The sequence below is a fragment of the Talpa europaea genome, assembly GCF_964194135.1.
Source record: "Talpa europaea genome assembly, chromosome: X".
NCBI classification, from domain to species: Eukaryota; Metazoa; Chordata; class Mammalia; order Eulipotyphla; family Talpidae; genus Talpa; species Talpa europaea.
In genome coordinates this window covers 49616581-49638332 of record NC_140081.1, presented here as the reverse complement: position 1 = coordinate 49638332, position 21752 = coordinate 49616581, and the positions used below count along the sequence as shown (strand labels likewise).

Here is a 21752-nt window from a genome sequence, read left to right as displayed (position 1 = left end):
AATAAATTACAAACGAAATAGAAGTTGAGTGCCTCTACCTTCCATCTTCTGCTACTATAATAACTCCCCCACACGCTCAGTACAAGACCCTTTGTTTTAGATTGTTTTTCAAAGACATTTAAAAAGTTTTTCCTAGGTTTTTGCAAGTTTCTGTTTTTTAATGGGCTTTAACCTGCCAGATGCTATTCTTTTGTGTGTGTGTGTGTGTGTGCCATTCTTATAACAGTGAGTTTTCTCTTATTTTGGTTTATGTTCTTATCAGACATTTTTGCTTTATATGTTTAACACCTTTCAACCCTAGAGAGTTGAACTTCTTTGTAAATTATTTTCAAACTTATTTATTGCTCCTTCACAAGTGGAATTCATCCTAATTTCATGTTATTAGTGTTCAGAATTTTAACTGCTAAAGAACATTAGCCAGATGTTATGGGTAGTTCTCTTTGGTTTGAGGAATTATGACTGATGTTTCTTTTTCCTTTGATCTTTTCTGTTTTTTAAACTTAGCTGCTTACTATTATGATACCAAATTGTATTAGCTACATATGGAAATTTGGCCGTTGTTGTTTTCATTTGCCTGGCCTAACTTTTATGTGCATTTTTTAAGCTGTTGATTTTCAGTCTTCTCAAAGTTTTGGGTTATTATAAAAACAAATTTCAAAAATGTCTAGTTTATTCTTTTAAAAAAAAGATTTATTTATTTATTTATGCATACAAGAGCTGGGGTTCAGGCCAGAGATGCAGGGGTAAGAGGATTCACCAGAGACAGAGTGAGGAGCAGAGCAGGCAGATCTACTGAAATACACTGAGGGGAGCAGCAGGCGAGACAGGAGAGGTCTGCTGTGCTATGTGGGTCACCTCCCTGGCTGGGGATCGAACTTGTGCTGCAGTGGCTGTAGATAGCTTCATAGTGCTGCATCTTAACCCCTTGCACCACTAGGGAGGCCCAAAAATGTCTAGTTTATTCTTATCAAAAGTAAGGAATCTTAGTTATGCGATTAGGAATTCCAAAAATACTAATCTCCCCCTTCCTTGAGATGTTCATTATTTCTTCACACAATGATAGGATAGTTCTAAGAATAATGATCTAAGGAAAACAGTAGAGGTCTGTAATGTACCCATGTCTAGACTGAAATTTGTTTAGGCGCAGCAGACAGGTAGCAGGGCTTCTTTGTTTAATTATATGCAATAGAGTTTGTTTTTATATTTTTCTTTAGTATTGACTTATGAACTTCATGTGTTCTGTATGAAGTTAAATCCTAAAATCAATGTATACTACCTCTTCCACAAATCTTCATATGTTCGTGGGATTAACTTTTGTGAAACTGGGGTTAGAAGGAAAAAAGAGAATGACATTTTCATGTATTATCTATAGCAAGACTTGGCAGGCTTTTTCTATAAAAGACCAGATAGTGAAAATAAATAAATAAATATATTGCTTTGCTGATCAAAAAGCAAAATTGAGTATATAATTATATAAGGAAAGAAGTCAGATTTCTAAGAAGTATTTCTTGCTATACTTAAAATGTAATGATAATGGAGTACAGTGTTTGGTAATACAGGTCTGTTGAAAGAGTGGCATTCTTTTTAGTGGGTGTATATAACATCTTGCTTTGCTAAGCTTCAGCATGTTCCTTATCAGAACCACTTGCAGATGTCCATTTATTGTTGCTGACTTGAAATGAGGATGTTACATATTTCATCTTAGATCATGTCTTTTCACACATTGGTATTGTATAATCAGTACACACATGCTTTTAATAAAGCATATTCTTCACTTGGAAGGCATTCTGTTAAGGTTCTTTTTTTTTTTTTTACCTTTTTTTAAAAAATTTATTTATTTATACAAGCACTGGGTACAGTCAGAAACGTGGGAGGGTGAGAGAATTCACCAGAGCGGGGAGCAGAACAGGCAGATTGATGAAGTACACTGCTGAGGGGAGCAGCGAGCGCAGCAGGAGAGGTATGTGCGCCATGTGGAACCCTCACCGGCAGCCAGGGATCGAACTGGCGCTGCAGAGGCTGCGGGCAGCTTTGCAGCCCAGCACTCAAGCACTGCGCTGCCACCGGGGAGGCCCTGTTAAGGTTCTTAATGCTTACCTTAACATCATTACATTGCAGAGTTAATTGAGGTTAAGGTTGAAGCTTCTGAATGGATTTCCTTATAAGAGAATACCCTTTATACTTGCATTGAAGTCCAGAAACACTGCTGGAACTATAATTTGTGCTCAGAAAATATATCTTCTATAAATTTGTGTAGGAATGGAGCTTTCATTTCTTTGATAGTACACAAGAATGCACAAAACAGGGCCTTCCTGGTGACGCAAGGGGTTAAGCAACACACTGTGAAGCAATCTGCAGCCTCTACAGCATGAGTTCAATCCTTGGCTGGCCAGGGAGAAACCCACATGTTGCAGCAGACCTCTCCTGTCCCCTGCTGCTCCCCTCAGCAGTGTATTTCAGTCAGTCTGCCTGTTCTGCTCCCCACTCTATCTCTGGTGAATCCTCTCACCACCTGTATCTCTGGCCTGTACCCCGGCTCTTGTATGCATAAATAATTTATTTTTAAAGTGTACATAACAGCTTCACATTGTGATTCCAATGTTAGTTATTGTTGAAATGACTTTGCCACAATATAAGTTTTGCATATAAGCACTGTTTTGCTGTGTCATTTTAGGTTGGATTCATTAATAAACATAGTCTGCAGGTAATTTCCCAAGTCATTTGTTGGTAATAGTAATTGAAGATAGTTGTTCTCATTCAGAAAAAAAATTTTCAGTCTTGGCCCTGAGTACAACAAATCACATAAAACTTTACCAATGTTAAGACATCAAAAGGAAATTCAATTTCTGTTTCTGACAAAAATTCACAAAATTGATGGTTTAAGTCCACAATAGTGAAGTTTCACCATTACACTACTGTTTCAGATATTTTCTACAAGCTATCTGCTGATGTATGATATAACAAATAGACATTAAACCCCTTACATTTTCACAAGCTTTGTGAATTTGTCCAATTATATAGTTTTCTGCTCTACACATGTTTTTATCACCATTTCAGTTGTAATAACACATCTTAGCACATTCCTCTTCAGGTTCTACTTAATTAGTGTTTTCTCAACTTCTTTGAAAACATTATCACTTGTAGTTGTTCCATGCAGACCATTCAGAGAGGCTACACCTTGTAGTTACTTCAGAATCTTTGAGTTCCTTCAATAACCACTCAAAATCATTTGCTGCCTTGTTTTTTTACTTGATAATTGCTATATCCCGGTATCCTCACTTTTGAACAACTGTTGTCACCAAAGGCTTATAATCCTTTAATAAGTTTATTTTCTCTGGACTTTTAGCTTCTGTAGTCAAGCAATATTTAACATCAGTGGATGGCTTTCCTTTTCTTAGTCAACAAATGAGTGACTGGGATACTTACTTTGGTTGAAGCCTCATTTTTTACTTTTGTGAAGAAATATTTTATGATTAGAGTTGGTTGAAAATTTTCTGATATTTCAGATCTTAGCTTTCTGATTTTCAGATGAAAGCAGCCATAGACAATACAGTAATGAATGTATATGACTGTTCCAGTTAAACTTGATAAAAGTGAAATTTGTATTTCATATAATTTTCACAAAACAACACCATTTTAAAAGTATAAAAGACATAAGGAGGGAAAGAGCAACACAGCTGAATCTGGCCCATGAGCCACTAGATTGCTGACCCCTAATCTAGTCTTTTTTTTTTTTAATGTATAACAGTACTTTTCAGGAGTTTTTCTATCATGAAATATTCATATGAGGTCTTAAAATCTGTGTCCTGACCCACATTCTGGATTTTCACATAGTTAAAATGGCTATCTCCTTTCTCCTTTTAGATAATTTTCCACTTGTTCATCAAGATGGAAAGCTCAGATTCTAACGATAAAGGAAGTGGTGATCAGTCTGCAGCACAGCGCAGAAGTCAGATGGACCGATTGGATCGGGAAGAAGCTTTCTATCAATTTGTAAATAACCTGAGTGAAGAAGATTATAGGCTTATGAGGGATAACAATTTGCTAGGCACCCCAGGTATGCAATATATACTTTAAGAATTTATATGTGTAAGTTGCTGTTTCGTTTTGGGTTTTTATATTTGAAACTTGTTTTAAAAATCTATTTCTTTTTTAATTATTTTTTTTTATTTTTTACGTTATTGTTCATTTTTAAACAATATGTGGTCCCCCCGCCCCCTCAGGTGTAGTCCCCATAGAGTTACCTTCACCAATGCACCGGTGCACCATCACCACAGTCCCCTGTTGCTCCCCCCTCCCTCCCTCTGATCCCTCACCCTCCTCCTCCCCTGCAGTATGTCTCTGATTTACAATTGTCTGTTTTTGCTTTGCTGTGTTTTGTACTGTTATTTTTTTTACACTGATGTCTTATTTGGCTCCCCTATATTCCTGCTATAAGTGAAACCATCCGGTATTTTTCTTTTTTCCGTCTGGCTTATTTCACTGAGCATAATTCCTTCTAGCTCAATCCACATTGTTGTGAATGGCATGAGTTTACCTTTTTGGTTGCTGAATAATATTCCATTGTGTATATGTACCACATCTTCTTGATCCAGTCATCTATTTTTGGGCATTTGGGTTGTTTCCAGGTTTCACCTATTATAAATAGTGCTGCAGTAAACATACATAGGAGTACAGGTGTTCTTTTGAATCAGTGTTTAGCCATTTTGCAGTATGATTTCAATACAAATGACATTTACAGCTGTACTTCACTACCTGGTTCTATTCACCATGTTTAGAATTATTCTGTATCAGATTTATATGTTATGAATTATATTATGAATTTCTAGTGAGCTTAATTGAAATGAAAAGAATAGAACAATCTTTTCATTGTTAGTTAAAGCTTTATTTAAGTAACTGGACGTGAGTCCAAGTGCGGAATAGCTAAATGGGGACTTTAGTTCCTAGGCAGGCTTGTTTTATTTTGTCATTTCTGACTTCCTGAATATGTCCCAATAATAATCCTTTGGAGCTAGCCTTGAGTAAAACTGTCAATTATTCAGAATTTTGTGCTTGGTTATTCTCTTTTGCCCAGTCACGTTCCATTTGATTCTAATTAAAAATTTATTATCTCTCTTCCTCCTTTCTATTTAGTTCTACTATGTTTTGGATATTAGCTTAAATTTTAAAGGTATGATATTAGCATGATTCTATAGAGGGAGTGTACTTTGAGCCAAGAATACCAGACTTGAATCAGAGTGCCTAAGTGTGACATTCTGGCTTTACCATTTATTAGCTGTGACTTCTGGCTCATCAGTGTCTCACTCAGTCTCAGTTCCACTGTTTTAAGATGCAGATAATAGTAGTTTATACCTTCTACAGTTGCAGTTTTGAAAAGTGAGATACCATATGCAAAAGCATTTTGTAAACTGGAAATACACTTGTAGAAACGTAAGTTGTAATATCATGCTCCCAAAGAAGTGAATTTTACCAGATTTCCTGTTTATGCCATGGTTTTCATCACATGGTTAAGAGTCATTGTTTTTAATTTGTAATTTGGCAAACATTTTAAAACTATTTTCAGGTGAAAGTACTGAGGAAGAGTTGCTAAGAAGACTACAGCAAATAAAAGAGGGCCCTCCACCACAAAACTCAGATGAAAATAGAGGTATATTTTGCTTGGGGTTACAGGGATGGGTAGAAGATAGAGTTAATAAATAACCATAATAGTAAATGTGAGGCAGAGATTATCCATAATTGGAAGTTTTGAGGCTAAGTAACTGCTTATAAAAAGAGAGTGACATTTTCTTGAGATCTGGTGAGAATGTCAACATGGTTTTTTTTTTTCCTGCTTCACCTTTGGGTTGTTTGCGTTAATTGGGACACAGTGAGAGATGGCCTATTTAAGTATGTGACTTATAAACATGCGACTTCTTCACCAGCAGGAAAAATGCTTCATTTTTTTACCAAGTGGTTTTCAGTTGGGTATAATTTTGCCCCCTAAAAGAGATTAGCAATATCTGGAGGCATTTTTGGTTGTCATGACTGGGGTTTGCTACTGGAACTGAAAGGTAGCAGCCAGGGATGCTGCTGAAAATCCTAACATACTAAAATATACCGCACTTCCCCCCACAATAAAGAATTCTCTTTCTCAAAATGTCATTAGGGCCACTGTGGAGAAATCCTGCTCTGAACCCAGGTCTAATATCCCCTCCAATGTGAAGTAAGGAATTTGACTATCTAACTTAAGAGGCTGTTATGACAGTTTGGTTCTTGACTATGCCATTATATATTCTGTGATAGGTTCAGATTGTACATTTGGTCTGGTCTCCAATTTCATGTCAAGTTTAAATGTTGGTAATATGGAGAAATATTCAAATACTTTTAAGCCCATAAGCCTTGTTTATACTTTTGCAATGGCTATAACAGTCTTGTATTTTAAAACATCCTATATTATCAAAGTTCCTTAAGTTAAATGCCTTGAAGTAATGTTAACAGATTTATGAAAATTTGACAAAAATGTGAACCAAACTATAATACTATGCCTGTACCTTAATTGGTGCTCACCTTGCCGATTGTGTTAGTGTTTTGCCAGTGGACTGAAAAAAAACTGTCTTCTGACAGTCCACAGTATATAAAGTACTGAAAATAGACTTCCTCCAGATTCCCTTTTGAAAAAATACCCTAAATTCCACTAAGATTAACTTGCCCTTTGAAAATGGAATTGACATTTTCTTGCCTTTACTTGCAGATCTTCCCAGTATAATATACAAAAATCTGTAAATGAGAAATCTGTTCATAATCTTTCAGTTCTTTTTAATACAAAGTTTTAGAACACTATTACATGATTGTCCTAACTTTAGTAGTCCCATTTTCTCCCTCTCCCCTCCTTTTTTTAAAAAACAGGTGGAGATTCCTCAGATGATGTGTCTAATGGTGACTCTATAATAGACTGGCTTAACTCTGTCAGACAAACTGGAAATACGACAAGAAGTGGGCAAAGAGGAAACCAATCCTGGAGAGCAGTGAGCCGGACTAATCCAAATAGTGGTGATTTCAGATTCAGCTTAGAGATTAATGTTAACCGTAATAATGGAAGCCAAAATCCAGAAAATGAGAATGAGCCATCTGCAAGACGTTCTAATGGAGAAAATATGGACAACAATAGCCAGAGGCAAGTGGAAACTCTACGATCTGACTCAACATCTGCAAGGCCATCCAGATCAGAACGAAATTCAACTGAAGCATTAACGGGAGAAGCCCCACCTACGAGAGGTCAGAGAAGGGCAAGAAGTAGGAGCCCAGACCATCGGAGAACCCGGGCAAGAGCTGAAAGAAGTAGGTCACCTCTGCATCCAATGAGTGAAATTCCACGACGATCTCATCACAGTATCTCATCTCAGACTTTTGAGCATCCTTTGGTCAATGAGACTGAGGGAAGTTCTAGAACCCGGCACCATGTGACATTGAGACAGCAAATAAGCGGACCTGACTTGCTAAGTAGAGGTCTTTTTGCAGCTTCTGGAACAAGAAATGCCTCTCAAGGAGCAGGTTCTTCAGACACAACTGGCAGTGGCGAATCTACAGGATCAGGTCAGAGACCTCCAACCATAGTCCTTGATCTTCAAGTAAGAAGAGTTCGTCCTGGAGAATATCGGCAGAGAGATAGCATAGCTAGCAGAACTCGGTCAAGGTCTCAGACACCAAACAACACTGTCACTTACGAAAGTGAACGAGGAGGTTTTAGGCGTACGTTTTCACGTTCTGAGCGGGCAGGTGTGAGAACCTATGTCAGTACTATCAGAATTCCCATCCGTAGAATTTTAAATACTGGTTTAAGTGAGACCACATCTGTTGCAATTCAGACCATGTTAAGGCAGATAATGACAGGTTTTGGTGAGTTAAGCTACTTTATGTACAGTGATAGTGATTCAGAGCCTAGTGGCTCAGTCTCTAGTCGAAATATGGAAAGGGCAGAATCACGGAATGGAAGAGGGGGTTCTGGTGGTGGTAGCAGTTCTGGTTCCAGTTCGAGTTCAAGTTCAAGTTCCAGTTCCAGTTCCAGTTCCAGTTCCAGCCCTAGTTCCAGTTCCAGTGGTGAAAGTTCAGAGACTAGCTCAGAGGTGTTTGAAGGCAGTAATGAAGGAAGCTCATCATCAGGCTCATCAGGTGCCAGGCGAGAGGGTCGACATAGGGCCCCAGTAACATTTGATGAAAGTGGCTCTTTGCCTTTCCTTAGTCTGGCTCAATTTTTCCTCTTAAATGAGGATGATGATGATCAACCTAGAGGACTCACCAAAGAACAGATTGACAACCTGGCAATGAGAAGTTTTGGTGAAAACGATGCATTAAAAACCTGTAGTGTTTGCATTACAGAATATACAGAAGGCAACAAACTTCGTAAACTACCTTGTTCCCATGAGTACCATGTCCACTGCATCGATCGCTGGTTATCTGAGAATTCAACTTGTCCTATTTGTCGCAGAGCAGTCTTAGCTTCTGGTAACCGAGAAAGCGTTGTGTAATTAAGGTCTGAACTGTCAGCTATGAAGCTGGTATAGTGATGGGCAAACAGGAATCACTTGCTTTATGTCCACTTTTTGAGTGGTGCTTAAATGTAAAGTAGCAACCTGAATTGAGTCACTGCTTTCTGAATGAATCATTGTCCTTTCTCCAGTTTCTGTTCCAGAATAAAAGGAAATATTTAAAAAACAATGTTTTAGGACACAAAAATCTGATTTCAGTATCAGTAATTGGTATTACTGATCATTTACTATATACACTTGGCATTTTCTCCTTTGTTATCTTAAAAGATCTGCCTTATCAATGGCTCTAATCTGTTTGACTTTGATCTTTAAAGTTTCCCATGCCATAGGAGAGAGGGCTGAAGGAAATTCCCAGTTTAGAATAAGTTACAGTAAATGTTTCCTAAGTGATTGCTTAAAGCTATACTGTTCCCAGTTATTAGTTGGCACAAATTCAACTACGTTATGAATATTATTTGTTCGCCTTTCAGATGAGGTGATATTGGACATGTCAGTGTAAATAACACTAAGGTTAGGATCTTCTAAATGTATAACTGTCTCCTAAGCCCATCACTGTGGCACACTGTAGAGTGAGCTTATAGTTTAATTGAGATATTTATCTTGTGGAAATATTAAAAAAAAAGCTTATGCTTGTGTAAGTGAAAAAAATCACATTCATTTCTTTAAAAATGTAAAGCTATTTTGTAGAGGCTCAGTACTTTTCCAATGCACTGTTGTATTAATGCATTAAAAATTGTAAAGTACCATGCTTAGAAATGAAAAAACTGCTTTTTGTGAGCCAACATAGTAAAAAAACACACCAAACAAAGTACAAAGCTGCTTTTGTAAGTGTGTAGATGTCAAGAGCAGAACATATCTATAATATTTAATGTATGTGAACAGCTACTGTGACATGCAAAGGAAAGGACAGAGTGCAGAATTGAACTGCATTGAAGACCAATGGAAATTGTGTATTTTAACTTGGATTTAGGCAGGAAATGAAAGATGGGAGGAGTAAAGAAAATTGCTCTAAAGAATTTAAACTTTTCATGAAGACAGTAATCATACAGATGTGGACTGCTTTCATTCAGTGAGATCCTTGACACAGTATTCTACTTGAGCAGATGAAGTAGATCAGCAAATTTGGCAGAGCTTTGGTTTAAGAAAAACTACTACCGCCAGGCACAAGTTACATTGATGTTTTCTGGGTTTTTTTTTTTTTTTTTGTTAAAGTCTGCTCCTCAAAAAAAAAAAAAAAGGAAAAAAAGGATGGAGGAAAGGGACTCTAAACCACTCTTAGCATAAGAATTGAGATTGGTAAAAATCTGTATTCTAATCAGAATGTCTCTAATTTGCATTGTTTTTTGAGATTTGAAAATTAAGGTACCAGTGCACACTTATTAATGTTTTATTACTGTCTCTAACACAGACCTAACATCGCACATTTAAAGATCAGTTGAAGAATTAAGGGGCGTTTATCCTTAATTGAAAGTGAGTCTTGTTGGGTTACTTGAAATTCAAATTTCAGTTGTGCTGCCCATATTTGAAGATGAGACTGTTGTCATGAGCTATGGGACAGGCACTTTATGTTTCCTTAGTACTAAGAATAGGTTTGTGAAGAACCCCAGTACTCTTGCTGAATTTGTCTTGAGGCCAGGTTGGGGTTAGGATTAGTCTGACTGTGGAGGGCTGTTTTTCTGGGAAATTCTAATAGGCCCAAAGAGGAATTTAGCACATCCCTGGCCTTGAACAAAGTGAGCTAACTACCCAGGCATAGTCAAATACTCTACAAAATAAGCAAGTCTGCTTTAGGAATTATTTGGCTATCTTAACTGTTACCAGTTTAGCTGTAAAGATTATTTCAAAGCTCATTCTTTCATGTTTTCCTCTGGCTTTCAATCCTACCTAAGTATCAAGGAAATTTAATTTGTAAATACAGTAGTTGTTTACTAAGGATATGTACTGCTCTTGCAAGGAAATAATGTCCAAACAAAGCTTCACTTATTTTTTTTATATAAGCAGATTTCACTGCTTATGGCGCTTATGTAATACATTTTATCTTTTTAAAAAAAATTGTCCATGTGAAAGTCAGGATTCCTTTATATTTGTGAGCCTCCTTGTCTCCTTTCCTAAGGGTATAATCTACGGTTTTCAGATCTGCAAGATAGTCCTCATTGGCTAAAACCAAACCCACTTTTTTCTTGATATAAAATGTCCCATTATTATAGGGGTGTTCATTTAAAATAGGTTTAAAAACACCTGTAGCACATTCTAAGCATTAAAGAAAGTTATTGACAACAGGTACCTCCCTAACCTCCCAAGATGTATTACTCATTTGTGAAGTATTAAAGTAAGAGGTAACTCATGCAGAATGCTGGTTATGAATGTAGATATTGAAGCTATTCATAAACACTGGAAATAGATTTTTAAGTTTTTAGCCTCCAGTAGAATGCACATTGGACATGTGCATGTGGACACCTTTTCCAGCCGCACTCATTCATTTCCTTTGAATTATGTAGAATGGATAAAAATATTTCAGTGGAATTTGCTACTTTTTATTTCACAAGGTCCATAACTAATATATACTTAATAATATTGTGGACATTGAAGACAAGGTCATTTGTAGGTGTCAGATGTACAATGGAGAACAAAAATATTTTTTTTCTACCAGCATCCAAACACCTGTTTTCTCGAGGGAGCATTTTCTTGCAAAAGACTTTACATTTCATTTTGTATCTTTGCACTTTTTCTTTATTACAGAAAGGTTCTGTCTTGAAGACCTAGTTTGAACTTCATGCAGTAATAGGAACAAAAAAGCAAAGCTGGGAGATTACATTGTTCAAGGCATAGGGGAAAAGTACTAAAAACTGAGTTTCCTTGAATATTTCAGATATTTTTAAAAATTTACTGGCCCGAAGTGTCTGAAGTGTATTGTTAACTCCAAGCAGCTGACAAGTTGAGATTTTTAGGTACTAAAACCAAAATTGAACAAGTTAACCTTAAAGTTGGCGGGCTTTATCTGTAGCATCACTGGAAAATGAATCATGTTAATTTGGAATATTTGCTCAAAAGAGAACACATTGGTTATACCTCAGTGGTATTAGTGGTTAATGAAGGTGGGGATTGAAAAAAGTGTTCACATTAGTGTTGACGTATAGGTAATAATCGTGCAACTAACAAAAAATGTTTAGCATCAGGATTTTATATGAATATATATATATATATATGTTCTCTAAAAACATGATTGTTGGAATTCACTCAAATTGTAAGATTAGGAAATTGATTAGGTATGTTACCTCGGATAATTTTTTCCGCTGGGAAAATGTGTCCTTTCCGTGCCAAGTATTCTCTTCTAGTGTCAGTTTCTCAAATTATATTTATCAAAGGTTATCACTTAATATGCTCTGTACTTAACCACCTGCTTCCCACATATCCATGATGTGAGTTGGGTCAAGCATCAACCGTGACTTAAAGTCAGTTCCCAAAATACTCAGGTGATAGGGAGGTGAATGTTGTGAAATGTCTCTTAAAAGTCCAATTTTTCAGCTTGCCTAAAACACTGGCAACTTGTGGATGTTAATTGCTACTTTAAGGATGGAGGATATTTTTACCCTTTCCCCCCAACACACATTCATTTGTTTTCTCCCTTTTGTGAACAAAAAATATTTGTAATCTGCCTTGTTAGATTTTTTTTTAAGTGTTGCCTTACTGGCTTTCCTGTCAAATGTATTACCAATATTCAAGCTACATTTGCCAGGGTACTTTTATTCTTTTCTTGTCTTATGAAACTATGCTGATTGCTACTTTTTAAAGTATTGGGTACATTAGTAATGCAAGAGGTTGACAAGGCACATGTCAGACAGTTTCCCCCTTGAGTATAGTATGATTCTTCAGTATGTTTAATATTCAATAACAGTGTTGTAATTCACTGAATTAACTAATAAATTGTGTACATTTGAAAAAATTAAAAATTAAATCAGCATTTTTATTTCGAAAGTTGAAGTGAAAAGTGAGAAACTAGTATTTTACTTATTTTAAAGTCAGACTTAATAAGGAACTAAGAAACAGTATGAGCTTGGTACTGGTCCTTTTAAAGTCTAACATTCTGAACTTAAGAATTCTTAACTGGAATGCTTCTAAAATATTATCTACTATCCCCAACAAGTGGGTGATTTAAGTTACTCCATTTTGTATCTAAAATACAGCATAGGATAGAACTTGTTACTAAGGTGTTGGACCTCTCAAGGAATAACAGATTGTATCAGTTTTATGAATATTTTCATTTCGTTTCATGTTTTAATTCAAGTTTGAAGGAAATAGGCACACCCTCCAACATCAAAATTAGTGAGATATTTGCTTTTGATTAGGATTTGTTTACTAACAGACCTATAAGCTGCTTTAGAGTCACTTGGATTGAATGAGACGCAAAAGACATGCAGTGAAAGCGATCCCCATTATGCCACTGTGCCTAGTTATTTCAAGGTTCCTCTGTCATTTCCTCATCTTGCAGATTATTCCAGGTATGGTTAAACTAGTTGCCCAGCCTTAACTCTTTAGTGCCCCTTCACTAACATCCTTTTAACTGATTGATTTATACGTGTTTTAACTATCCAGTGTTTGGATTTTACCTCTTGATAGCTCCATTTGTCCCTGGTGCTGCTTTTAAAGATGTAGGGTCATGTGATCAGGTATCAGGTTGAGTAGGTACGCAATTGGCCTGATTATGTATCTGTGCCTGTTTTATCTTCTCCCAGGAAGAGCTGCTTTGGTATAGATGTTTACTTGGATTCATATAAAGAACTGGGCAGCAATCTTGGGAAGCTTTCTGAAACCTATAAGAACCTGAAGGGATTTGGAGGGGAACAGGAACAAAGGCTGCCTTTATGTCTTTGAACATGAAGCACATAAATGTATGTTCTGTCAAGAATAAAGTGATTGTTATACCAGGGCTTCCCGACCTCTGGGAGAAATTTTCAAAAAATAAAAAGCAGAAAGGAGCACAAAGTGATGAGAATTCAATTGGCTTGCTTTATCTGGTTTCTGGTTTTCTTTCCATTTAAACCTGAACATAACACCCTTCTCCTATATATATATATATATATATATATATATATATATACATATATATATATATATACACACACACACACAGCAGACTCCTGGTTGGGAAGCCCTGTATTAAATTTTGAGAATGTATCCAGTTTCCTTTTTTTTGTACAGTGCTTTTACACCTGCTAAAAATTAACTTGTTTAATGCAAAACAAGACCTTGAAAGGTCAAGTCATATTAAAGCTGGTTTGATTATTAATAGTTATCTTTAGGAAGAAGCTTTTTCCCTATGTAAGATGTCATACTGCAGACTTAAAATATAGACTATCAATAAAATGCATGAAGTGATCATTTGTGCTTGATCATCTCTCCTTGGGTTTTTCTTTAAAAGGGGGAATCTGATAAAGATTCTGTTGCTTCAAGCTGATACCGAGTAGATGATTTTTAGAATGAAATGGAATCACAGTGAAACCTTGATTTTGATTCCCCTCATTATCTATGAGTACGGGCAGGTACTGGTTTATGGGACATAACTTGTGTGTTTGTATCGTTTAGTGGCTTAATCTTGAAGTGGTAAAATAAAAGATTGAAAGTATATACCAATACAAGGATCCTGGGAAAATTTATGTAAACATTTTAAGTAGGTGCATCTTCGCTGTTTCCTTGTATTCTCACCATTGCCCTGACTACTCCCTCGCTTGGCCTGTATAAATACAAAAACTTGGCTAGGTGTGCATGTGTGATCATGCAGCTTCTCTTCCATCCCTACTTCCAACCTTCATGTGTATTTCTTAAACCACTAAGATGTCCTTGTTTATAAGTAGGTCATCACATTGTGATACTTTTATGAAATTTCCTCTTGGTATTCATTTAGCCAATGGTGAAATTTATTAGAGGTTCATTTTCTCTGGTACCTACAAAACTCTTATTGTTGGCAAAGGAACTCAGTTCCTTGGGATAATTTTGGTGTAGTCACCTCTTCATGACCTTCCCAGGGTTTTGTTTTTAGTGTTATTAATGTTTCTATTCTTTGAAACTCAAGACCACCACTGAAAAGTTGACCTAGGCAACAAGCCAGTGCACAGGCTTCTTGGTGACAAAGTCAGTGAAAAGGACCTTTACCCAGAACAGGATCTAGTAGAGCAGACTGTAAGCTATTTTAAATGTCATCTTAAAAAATAAATGAGAATTAAAGTCCTTTGAAGTCATTGAATTCAGGCAAGATTTAAGTCTAAGACCTTGCAAATGGATCACTAATAGCTACTATTAAATAGCTAAAATTTTTCTGATTGCACTCAGGTGTTGTGTTAAGCACTCAATATAAATCATTTAATCATCACAGTGACTCCAAGGTGTAAATATTATCACCTTGTGTTACAGGTGATGTAATAGGGTTACAGATGTTTGGTAATTTGCCCAAGGCATAGTATTCCCAGTCAGATGTCAGACTCCAGGTTTATGGGAAGATCATTGTCCTTCATCATTTGAAGAAGATTCAACTTTGAGAAGATCATTGTTCTTCATTCATTTGAAGCACTGGGAGAAAGACGTATAATCCCTGTTCACAAGGCCCTGGCATTTATTTCAATGAGGAGATATGTAAAACAGTTGATAAAAGCATTACAGGTAAAGTATCAATCCCCATTCAAATAGTGTTTGAGGGGAGCAGTGAGAAGTAATGGGGTGAAGGGTTCATCTGAATTTGAAGTTTGTTTTCACAGCTAATTAAGAGGTAAGTGTATTTATCTCTTTCAACATGTTAGGCATGTTGGTCTGAGGTTTCCTTTGTTTTAGGCAGGATGGGTGCCTGAAGCCTCTGAAATACTGCTGAGTTTCTCTGGATAGTGATGGACCTACTTTTTAAGAAAATTCACAAGTGATTCCCTGTGTACCAAATGTTCTAGAATAGGGCAGCCCAGTAGGAAAATAATGAGGGTCACATTACAAAAGATAAAAAGAGGTGAAATTTATTTTAATAGTTTTACTTAACCCAATAAGGTGAAAATATTTGACATGTTGATATAAAAATGAGACATTCACATCTTTTTTTTTCATGCTAAGTCTTTAAAATCTACCATTTAACACTTGTATCTCATTTTAGACGAGGCACATTGAAAGATATGCACTAGCAACAAGTGGCTAGTGGCTACCATATCAGACAGTGCAATTCTAAATATAGGAAAGAGTGATTAAAGTGGGTAGGATGGAAATGGCGATTTGTTTTTGAAAGTTCACCTGTAGATATCCATACCTTATCTGCTTACCTACACTACCCTAAAACTAGTTAGGCATCTTTCTTTTAAACTGCAGCTTAAAAGAGTATCCACACTTACAAAAGTACCATCTCTCCTCCCCTTTTGAAGTTAGACTACATTTCCAATGCTTTAAATCTAACTTTGAATTAGCAAAAAACAGCAGGTTGAGGCTTCCATATTTGAAAATTAAAGAAGCTGGCTATGACTGCAACATTATGTAGCAGCCAAAAAGTAAGTCGTTACTTTTATTCCAGGGATAAGCACCCATAGTTTTATGTGGATTCTTGTAATTCAGTTACAATAATACATGTAATTTCCAAGCAGTTCTATCTGAAATTGCCACATTTGAATGAATATCTGGCTTTTGTTAGAAACAGCTAACCTGGCCTTAAAATCTGCTTTCACTTTGTAGTTAGATAATGACAGTATGTTTAAGTGAGAGCAACAGTGAGAGCGAGTTTTCCAAACATTAAGTCTCTGATGCCTCTGCTGAAAGTTTGGAGATTTTTTTTGTTTTGTTTGGCAACATGTTATGAAACATTAACCCCTGTGAAGAAAGAGTCTTTGGAATTGAAGTTTTGGAAAACTTGCATTTCTTGCATTTTTTTGTATGAATGTACATTGGCCTTTTTATTTAGGAATCTGAAAACCTGTTTAGTACTAGGGAATGGATGCTGGTTTCTAGCATGGGTGACTCAAACACCTCCAGCATGTGAATCTGACCACTTACTTAGAAGCCAGAAGAGCACATCAGCCAACTTTTTTTTTCTTTCAGAATTTTGTGTGTGGCCCCTTTAGATTAAAGGTGAAAATTCAGAGTCATCTTGTTTTGTGTTCTTCTGCCCTTTCCTGGAGAAAGAATGATTGTTCCTAAGGAAACATCTCGCCAGCTAGGCCCAAATTCTTTCCTATTGCTCTAACGAAAAAGAAACTTCCCCCAGTAATGAATGCTATCTTCTTTAGAATCTGAATTAATCACTTTTTTCTTTGGAGACCAGTAGCATCTACATTTTAAACAGGAAACTCACCTTAATCTGCTAAATAAAAATACATTCTAAGCTTCACTTTAGTACAGATATTATTTAATAGCCTTTGGAGAGAACTGGACACTGACTGGGCCCTTATTTTTTTAAGTTTGAGTCCAAATTTTCTGGGGGTGGAGAATCAGAAAATACTTGTTCTTTTCTCTGTCTCACCCTAAATTGTTCCCTACGGTTCAGACTATTGGGTTTTGAATACCTTATAGTTGACTGTCCAGCATATATTAACTAGGCCTGACTTAGGCCTTATCTCCTGTTTTAAAATGCCAGTTTACAAATCTGAGCCTAGAAACACAAGTGGGTTAGGTTCCTGAATTCTCTGATGTTTTTGCAGATGACTGAAATACCTACCCACAAGTGTTCCAAAGAGGTACTGTGGGGCCCACTAGAAAGCATGCTGTAATATACAGCTCCTGCCCTCCAGTCCCCACCACAGTATCCACACTTCAGTCTCTGAAAAGTTCAATGTGATCTAGCAGCAGGACTAAAGGGAGGGGGATGGCAGTGATGGTTATGAATAGATGTGTTAAATACCTACCTGTTACCAGCCACCAGGCTAGGCTTTTCACCTTTGTCCTCTTATTTGATATAACGATGGGGGGGGGGCTGGATATTTGTATTTTATAACAGAAATACAGGTTAAGTGACATGCTCCACAACTCGCTATTATTGATCATAAAAAAAAATTACTGGAATCTACATGCCAAGCATTGTTGCAGTTGCAGAGGATAACTGTGGTGAACAAGACAAAGGCACTTGTCTTCTTGGAGCTTACATTGTAGTAGGGAGAGGCGATGATACATTTGTAAGCAAAAGCTAAAATAGTGTGATGTGATTGTAACAGATAGTGCAGGGTGGCTGCAGAAAAGCTGAAGCAGACACAAGCTGAGATGTGGATGAACAGAAAGCAAGCATGCCAGCCCCAGGAAATGAGCTCATCATTTGGAGGGAGGAAAAGGAGCAATACTGAAGGTGGCGAAGCAGTAAGAGATGAATCAGGCCAGTTCATAAGGGTTTTATAACCCAAGGACGGGAGATAGTTATTCTGAGATGGGAAGCTGTTGGAGTCTTGCTCATGGGAGTGAAGTGCTCTGACTTTACTAAGTGGCAGGGTCGGAGCTGGAAGAGATTTAACCAGGTGGCTGCATGCCCCATGGCACCACAGAAGAGGACTCCCCGCCCTTTCCTTCCCCAAAGTACAGGAAAGCTGGGCCCACTGTAGCCTGGCAATGGCTCAGCAGTTCTCCAAGATTTTGACTTCTGTTTCCAGGTTCCCCTGTTTTCCTAAGAAACTCTGTTTATAGGATTCATAGAAGCAATGTGACTTTGTGTTTTTTACTCTAATCCGATTTGAATGGCCCTTTTCTGCCATCAAGAGAGAATCCCCAAGTGTACCGTAACGCAATGCCACAAATTAAACTGGGCCAGCATTGCTGTTTTTCTTTGCTAATACCTGCAGGGGGCAGGGTTGCCCGTATAATGAACCAAAGGGACAGGTGAGTTAAAAATTTTTTTATCATATTTTGTATTGCGGTAACATGGGTTTACAATATTGTATATGATTTAACCTAGGAGACAAGGTTCACACCTTTAGGTGTATGTTCTCCCCATGCCCACCACTGAAGCACCAGGGCTCCGCCGTAGTCTATTGAACCCCCAACCTTTACTCCCCCACCCAACACCCTCTCTCTGGTAGCTTCAATTCTGCAGTCAGATTTCTAGGGTTTGTTTTGATTTGGCTTTATCTGACTTCTGGTTTCTCTGTATTCCGTATGTGAGTGAAGTCACCCAGTCTTTGTCTCCTCCTTACTTATTTTCCTTAGCATAATCCTCTCTAGTTCCATCCATGTAATAGAAAATGGAAAGATTTTTTTTTTGGCTGAGTAGTAATTCCTTGTGTATATCTACCACTCATCTGTTATTGGGCATTTAGGCTATTTCCACAAGTTGACGATTGTAAATAGTGCTACAATGAACATAGGAGTGCGTGTATCCTTTCAGCTTACTCTTTTTTAAATTTTTTTTAAAGGAGAGAAAGTACATTGAACTTTATTTATTTTTAAATATTTATTTATTTATTTATACAAGCACTGGGTACAGTCAGAAGTGCGGGAGGGTGAGAGAATTCACCAGAGCCAGAGCGGGGAGCAGAACAGGCAGACTGACGAAGCACACTGCTGAGGGGAGCAGCGGGCGGCACGAGAGGTCTGCGCGCCATGTGGGACCCTCCTCCGGTGGCCGGGGAGCATCCGGGGATCGAACCGGCACTGCAGAGACTGCGGGCAGCTTCGCAACCCAGCACTCAACTGCTGCGCCACCGGGGAGGCCCATCCTTTCAGCTTAGTGTTTCATTCCTCAGATAGATACCTACAAGTGGAATTGGTTGGTCATATGGTAGTTCTATTTTTATTATTTTGAGAAACCTCGGCACTGTCTTCCATAGGGACTGGAATAGTTTACATTCCCACAAAGAGTTAATTTTTTAAAGAGCTGATTATTTAAATCTTTTTCTTTGGATGACTTGATGTCGTCTTGTCGGTGATTTTACTGGTGAGTAAACTCAACAGACTTAGATGAATCTACATTATGGATTAACTAATATTCTCTGGCATTTCACAAGTGACAGTCATCCAATTCAGCTGCCTGCATCCAAGCAAACCATTCTGAAAGAATTGGTAGCCAAAAAAATGGGAGACTCCAGATTGAACGCTTCTGGTTATTGAGGAGATATGGGGCCTTAACCTGATCATGGGAATGGGGCCCAAATCTTGGTTCCAAATTCCTTTTCCATCTTCTGGGTTTTAGATATGGGAGCAAGGACCAAAGGAAATAGGGTCAAAGGAAGGCAGTTCCAGGCTACAGCACAGGAGTCAGTGCTAGCTGCGTGGAAATTGGTCCCTGTGTGGTTATAATGCTGGATTCCTTAGTGTGGTAGGTGGGCCCATGTTGCAGTCCCCTCTCATCTCTGCAGTGCCACCACTAACTGCTGGAAGGGTGACTTCATAGCCACCATTCCCTCTGAACCCCAACAAAATCTAGGGATTTTCAGGTCTGTAGATGAGTACACGTGGAGCCTGACTTATCTGCAAAAGTGTCATCTCAGGCTAAGCAGCAAGTTTTGGGAAGAGGCCCAAGGTCAATGAATGTAGAAATAGCTACTGAGACTACCTGGACCCTAGCTTGCTATGACAAAGGGCTTGCAAATAGCGTATTTAATATGGACCCTAGTCCTATGTATGAAACTCGCCAAGGAAAGTTAATTCCTAGTGGCTTGTCCCCCATCCCCAAACTTCCCTCTATCTTTGCTCCTTCAAAAGAATCTGTTCACAGGACATCCAACTGAATTATTTAAATTGTATCTGGCTAATAGCGCATGGCCTCAGGGATGTTATTTAAGAGGCAATATAGGGGTCCTCCCTGGTGGCCTAGGGGTTAAGTCTCAGTGCCATCACTGCTAAGGCCTGAGTTTGATCCTGAGCCAGGGAGGTGACCCACATGGTGCAGCAGACCTCCCCTGTCTCACCCACTGCTCCCCTCAGCCGTGTGTTTCAGTCGATCCATCTGTTCTGTTCCCCACTCTGTCTCTGGTGAATCCTCTCACCCCCAACCCCGCACATCTGGCCTACACCCCAGTTCTTCTGTGCATAAATAAATAAAATCTTTTTTTTTAAAAGAAGAGGCAATATAAGGGTTCATGGCCCTAAATAATAATGATCAACAATGATCCTTTTGAACAAATGGCCCATGGAGAAGTAAGATGGGGACCCGAAGTTTCAGTGAAAAGAACATAGGTTTAGGAGCCAGTTTTAGGTCCACGTGCCTCTTACAAGCTATATCATTTTAGATAAGACCTTTCAACCTCAATTTTCCCTTCTGCAAAGTGGGGGTAATTCCTATTTTGTGGGGAAGCTTAGAGATCCTATCGGTAAATTCCCTAACACTTCAGTGGTGGAGATATTCTGTTGTGATATTAATAAGAGAAAAGAAGTATTGCCTTAAGAAGTGGCTGAGCCAACATCTAATACTGAAGTCTGTACATAGGATTTTGAGATATTTAGAAAAGACTGAGTGTGTGGTCTGGGATACCAGCTTCAATAAAGATAAATGCATGTGACCAATGTTCTTTGGATGCCCAAGGAAGCCTAGTATCTGTGTCAAAGAAACAAGGACATAGACATGGTTACTCTAGAATAAGATGTAATCTGTCCATTATGAGATGGTGGAGGTGGGGAGAGGGGAGTCCTTGTAAAATCTGCTTTACCAGGTAAACCAGGATTACACCTAATTGCCTGTGAAGCAACAAATCAATGACTGAAGATTTGTTGCTAAGGCAACTGTTTTTTCTTTGCTCAGCATCTAGCAACTATTTGGAGGCTGCGGTTGGAGCTGAATAGGCAAATAATAAGATATACCTGGTGGGAAGGGAGGAAGGGAGGGGAGGGACCAGTACCAATCTAAAAATATCTGATGATAGGATAATAGGCAAAAGAAACATCTTTTTTTTTTTGATGGTTGCATGTGGTGCAACAAAGATTCTGCACATGCTGACTGATGCTAAACAAGTAATCTTTGATACAATTGCAGAAGATTGAGAAGGAAAAGAAATGTGAAATGTAGATCTTAGGTGCAGGGGAAGCTTTTGTCAGAAACCAGCAACTCCCAGAATTTTACCTAGAATTTCTGCTGTTTTCCCTTCTCTGATAATTTGGGGTTGCCTTTGCTCAGAACAACCTGAGTATCCATTAGCAGTCATTTAGACACTATTACAAATCTTCTGTTTGCAATCAACATGCCCAGATCTGAGTGAACTGAAATTTTCTTTTGTTCTTCTAAAAGTAGAGAAGCTACTGCTGGGGTCAGAGGCAGACAACATGTAAAATACCACTGAGAAAATATATCCAGCG

At 37.9% G+C, this 21752-nt stretch overlaps 1 protein-coding gene and 1 pseudogene across 2 annotated transcripts in view; one reads left to right on the top strand and one right to left on the bottom strand.

Moving 5' to 3' along the window:
- Positions 1-21752, bottom strand: part of LOC311187800 (heterogeneous nuclear ribonucleoprotein A1-like 2) — a 585205-nt pseudogene that overhangs the window by 149333 nt on the left and 414120 nt on the right. The gene's annotated exons all lie outside the window — the stretch shown is intronic.
- RLIM (ring finger protein, LIM domain interacting) lies at positions 3871-8504 on the top strand (the record flags this gene model as incomplete). The annotated part of the gene is made up of 3 exons (XM_084259142.1): positions 3871-4057; positions 5564-5647; positions 6886-8504. The coding sequence occupies exons 1-3, from the start codon at positions 3889-3891 to the stop codon at positions 8502-8504; spliced, it is 1872 nt and encodes a 623-aa protein (XP_084115268.1). The 5' UTR covers positions 3871-3888.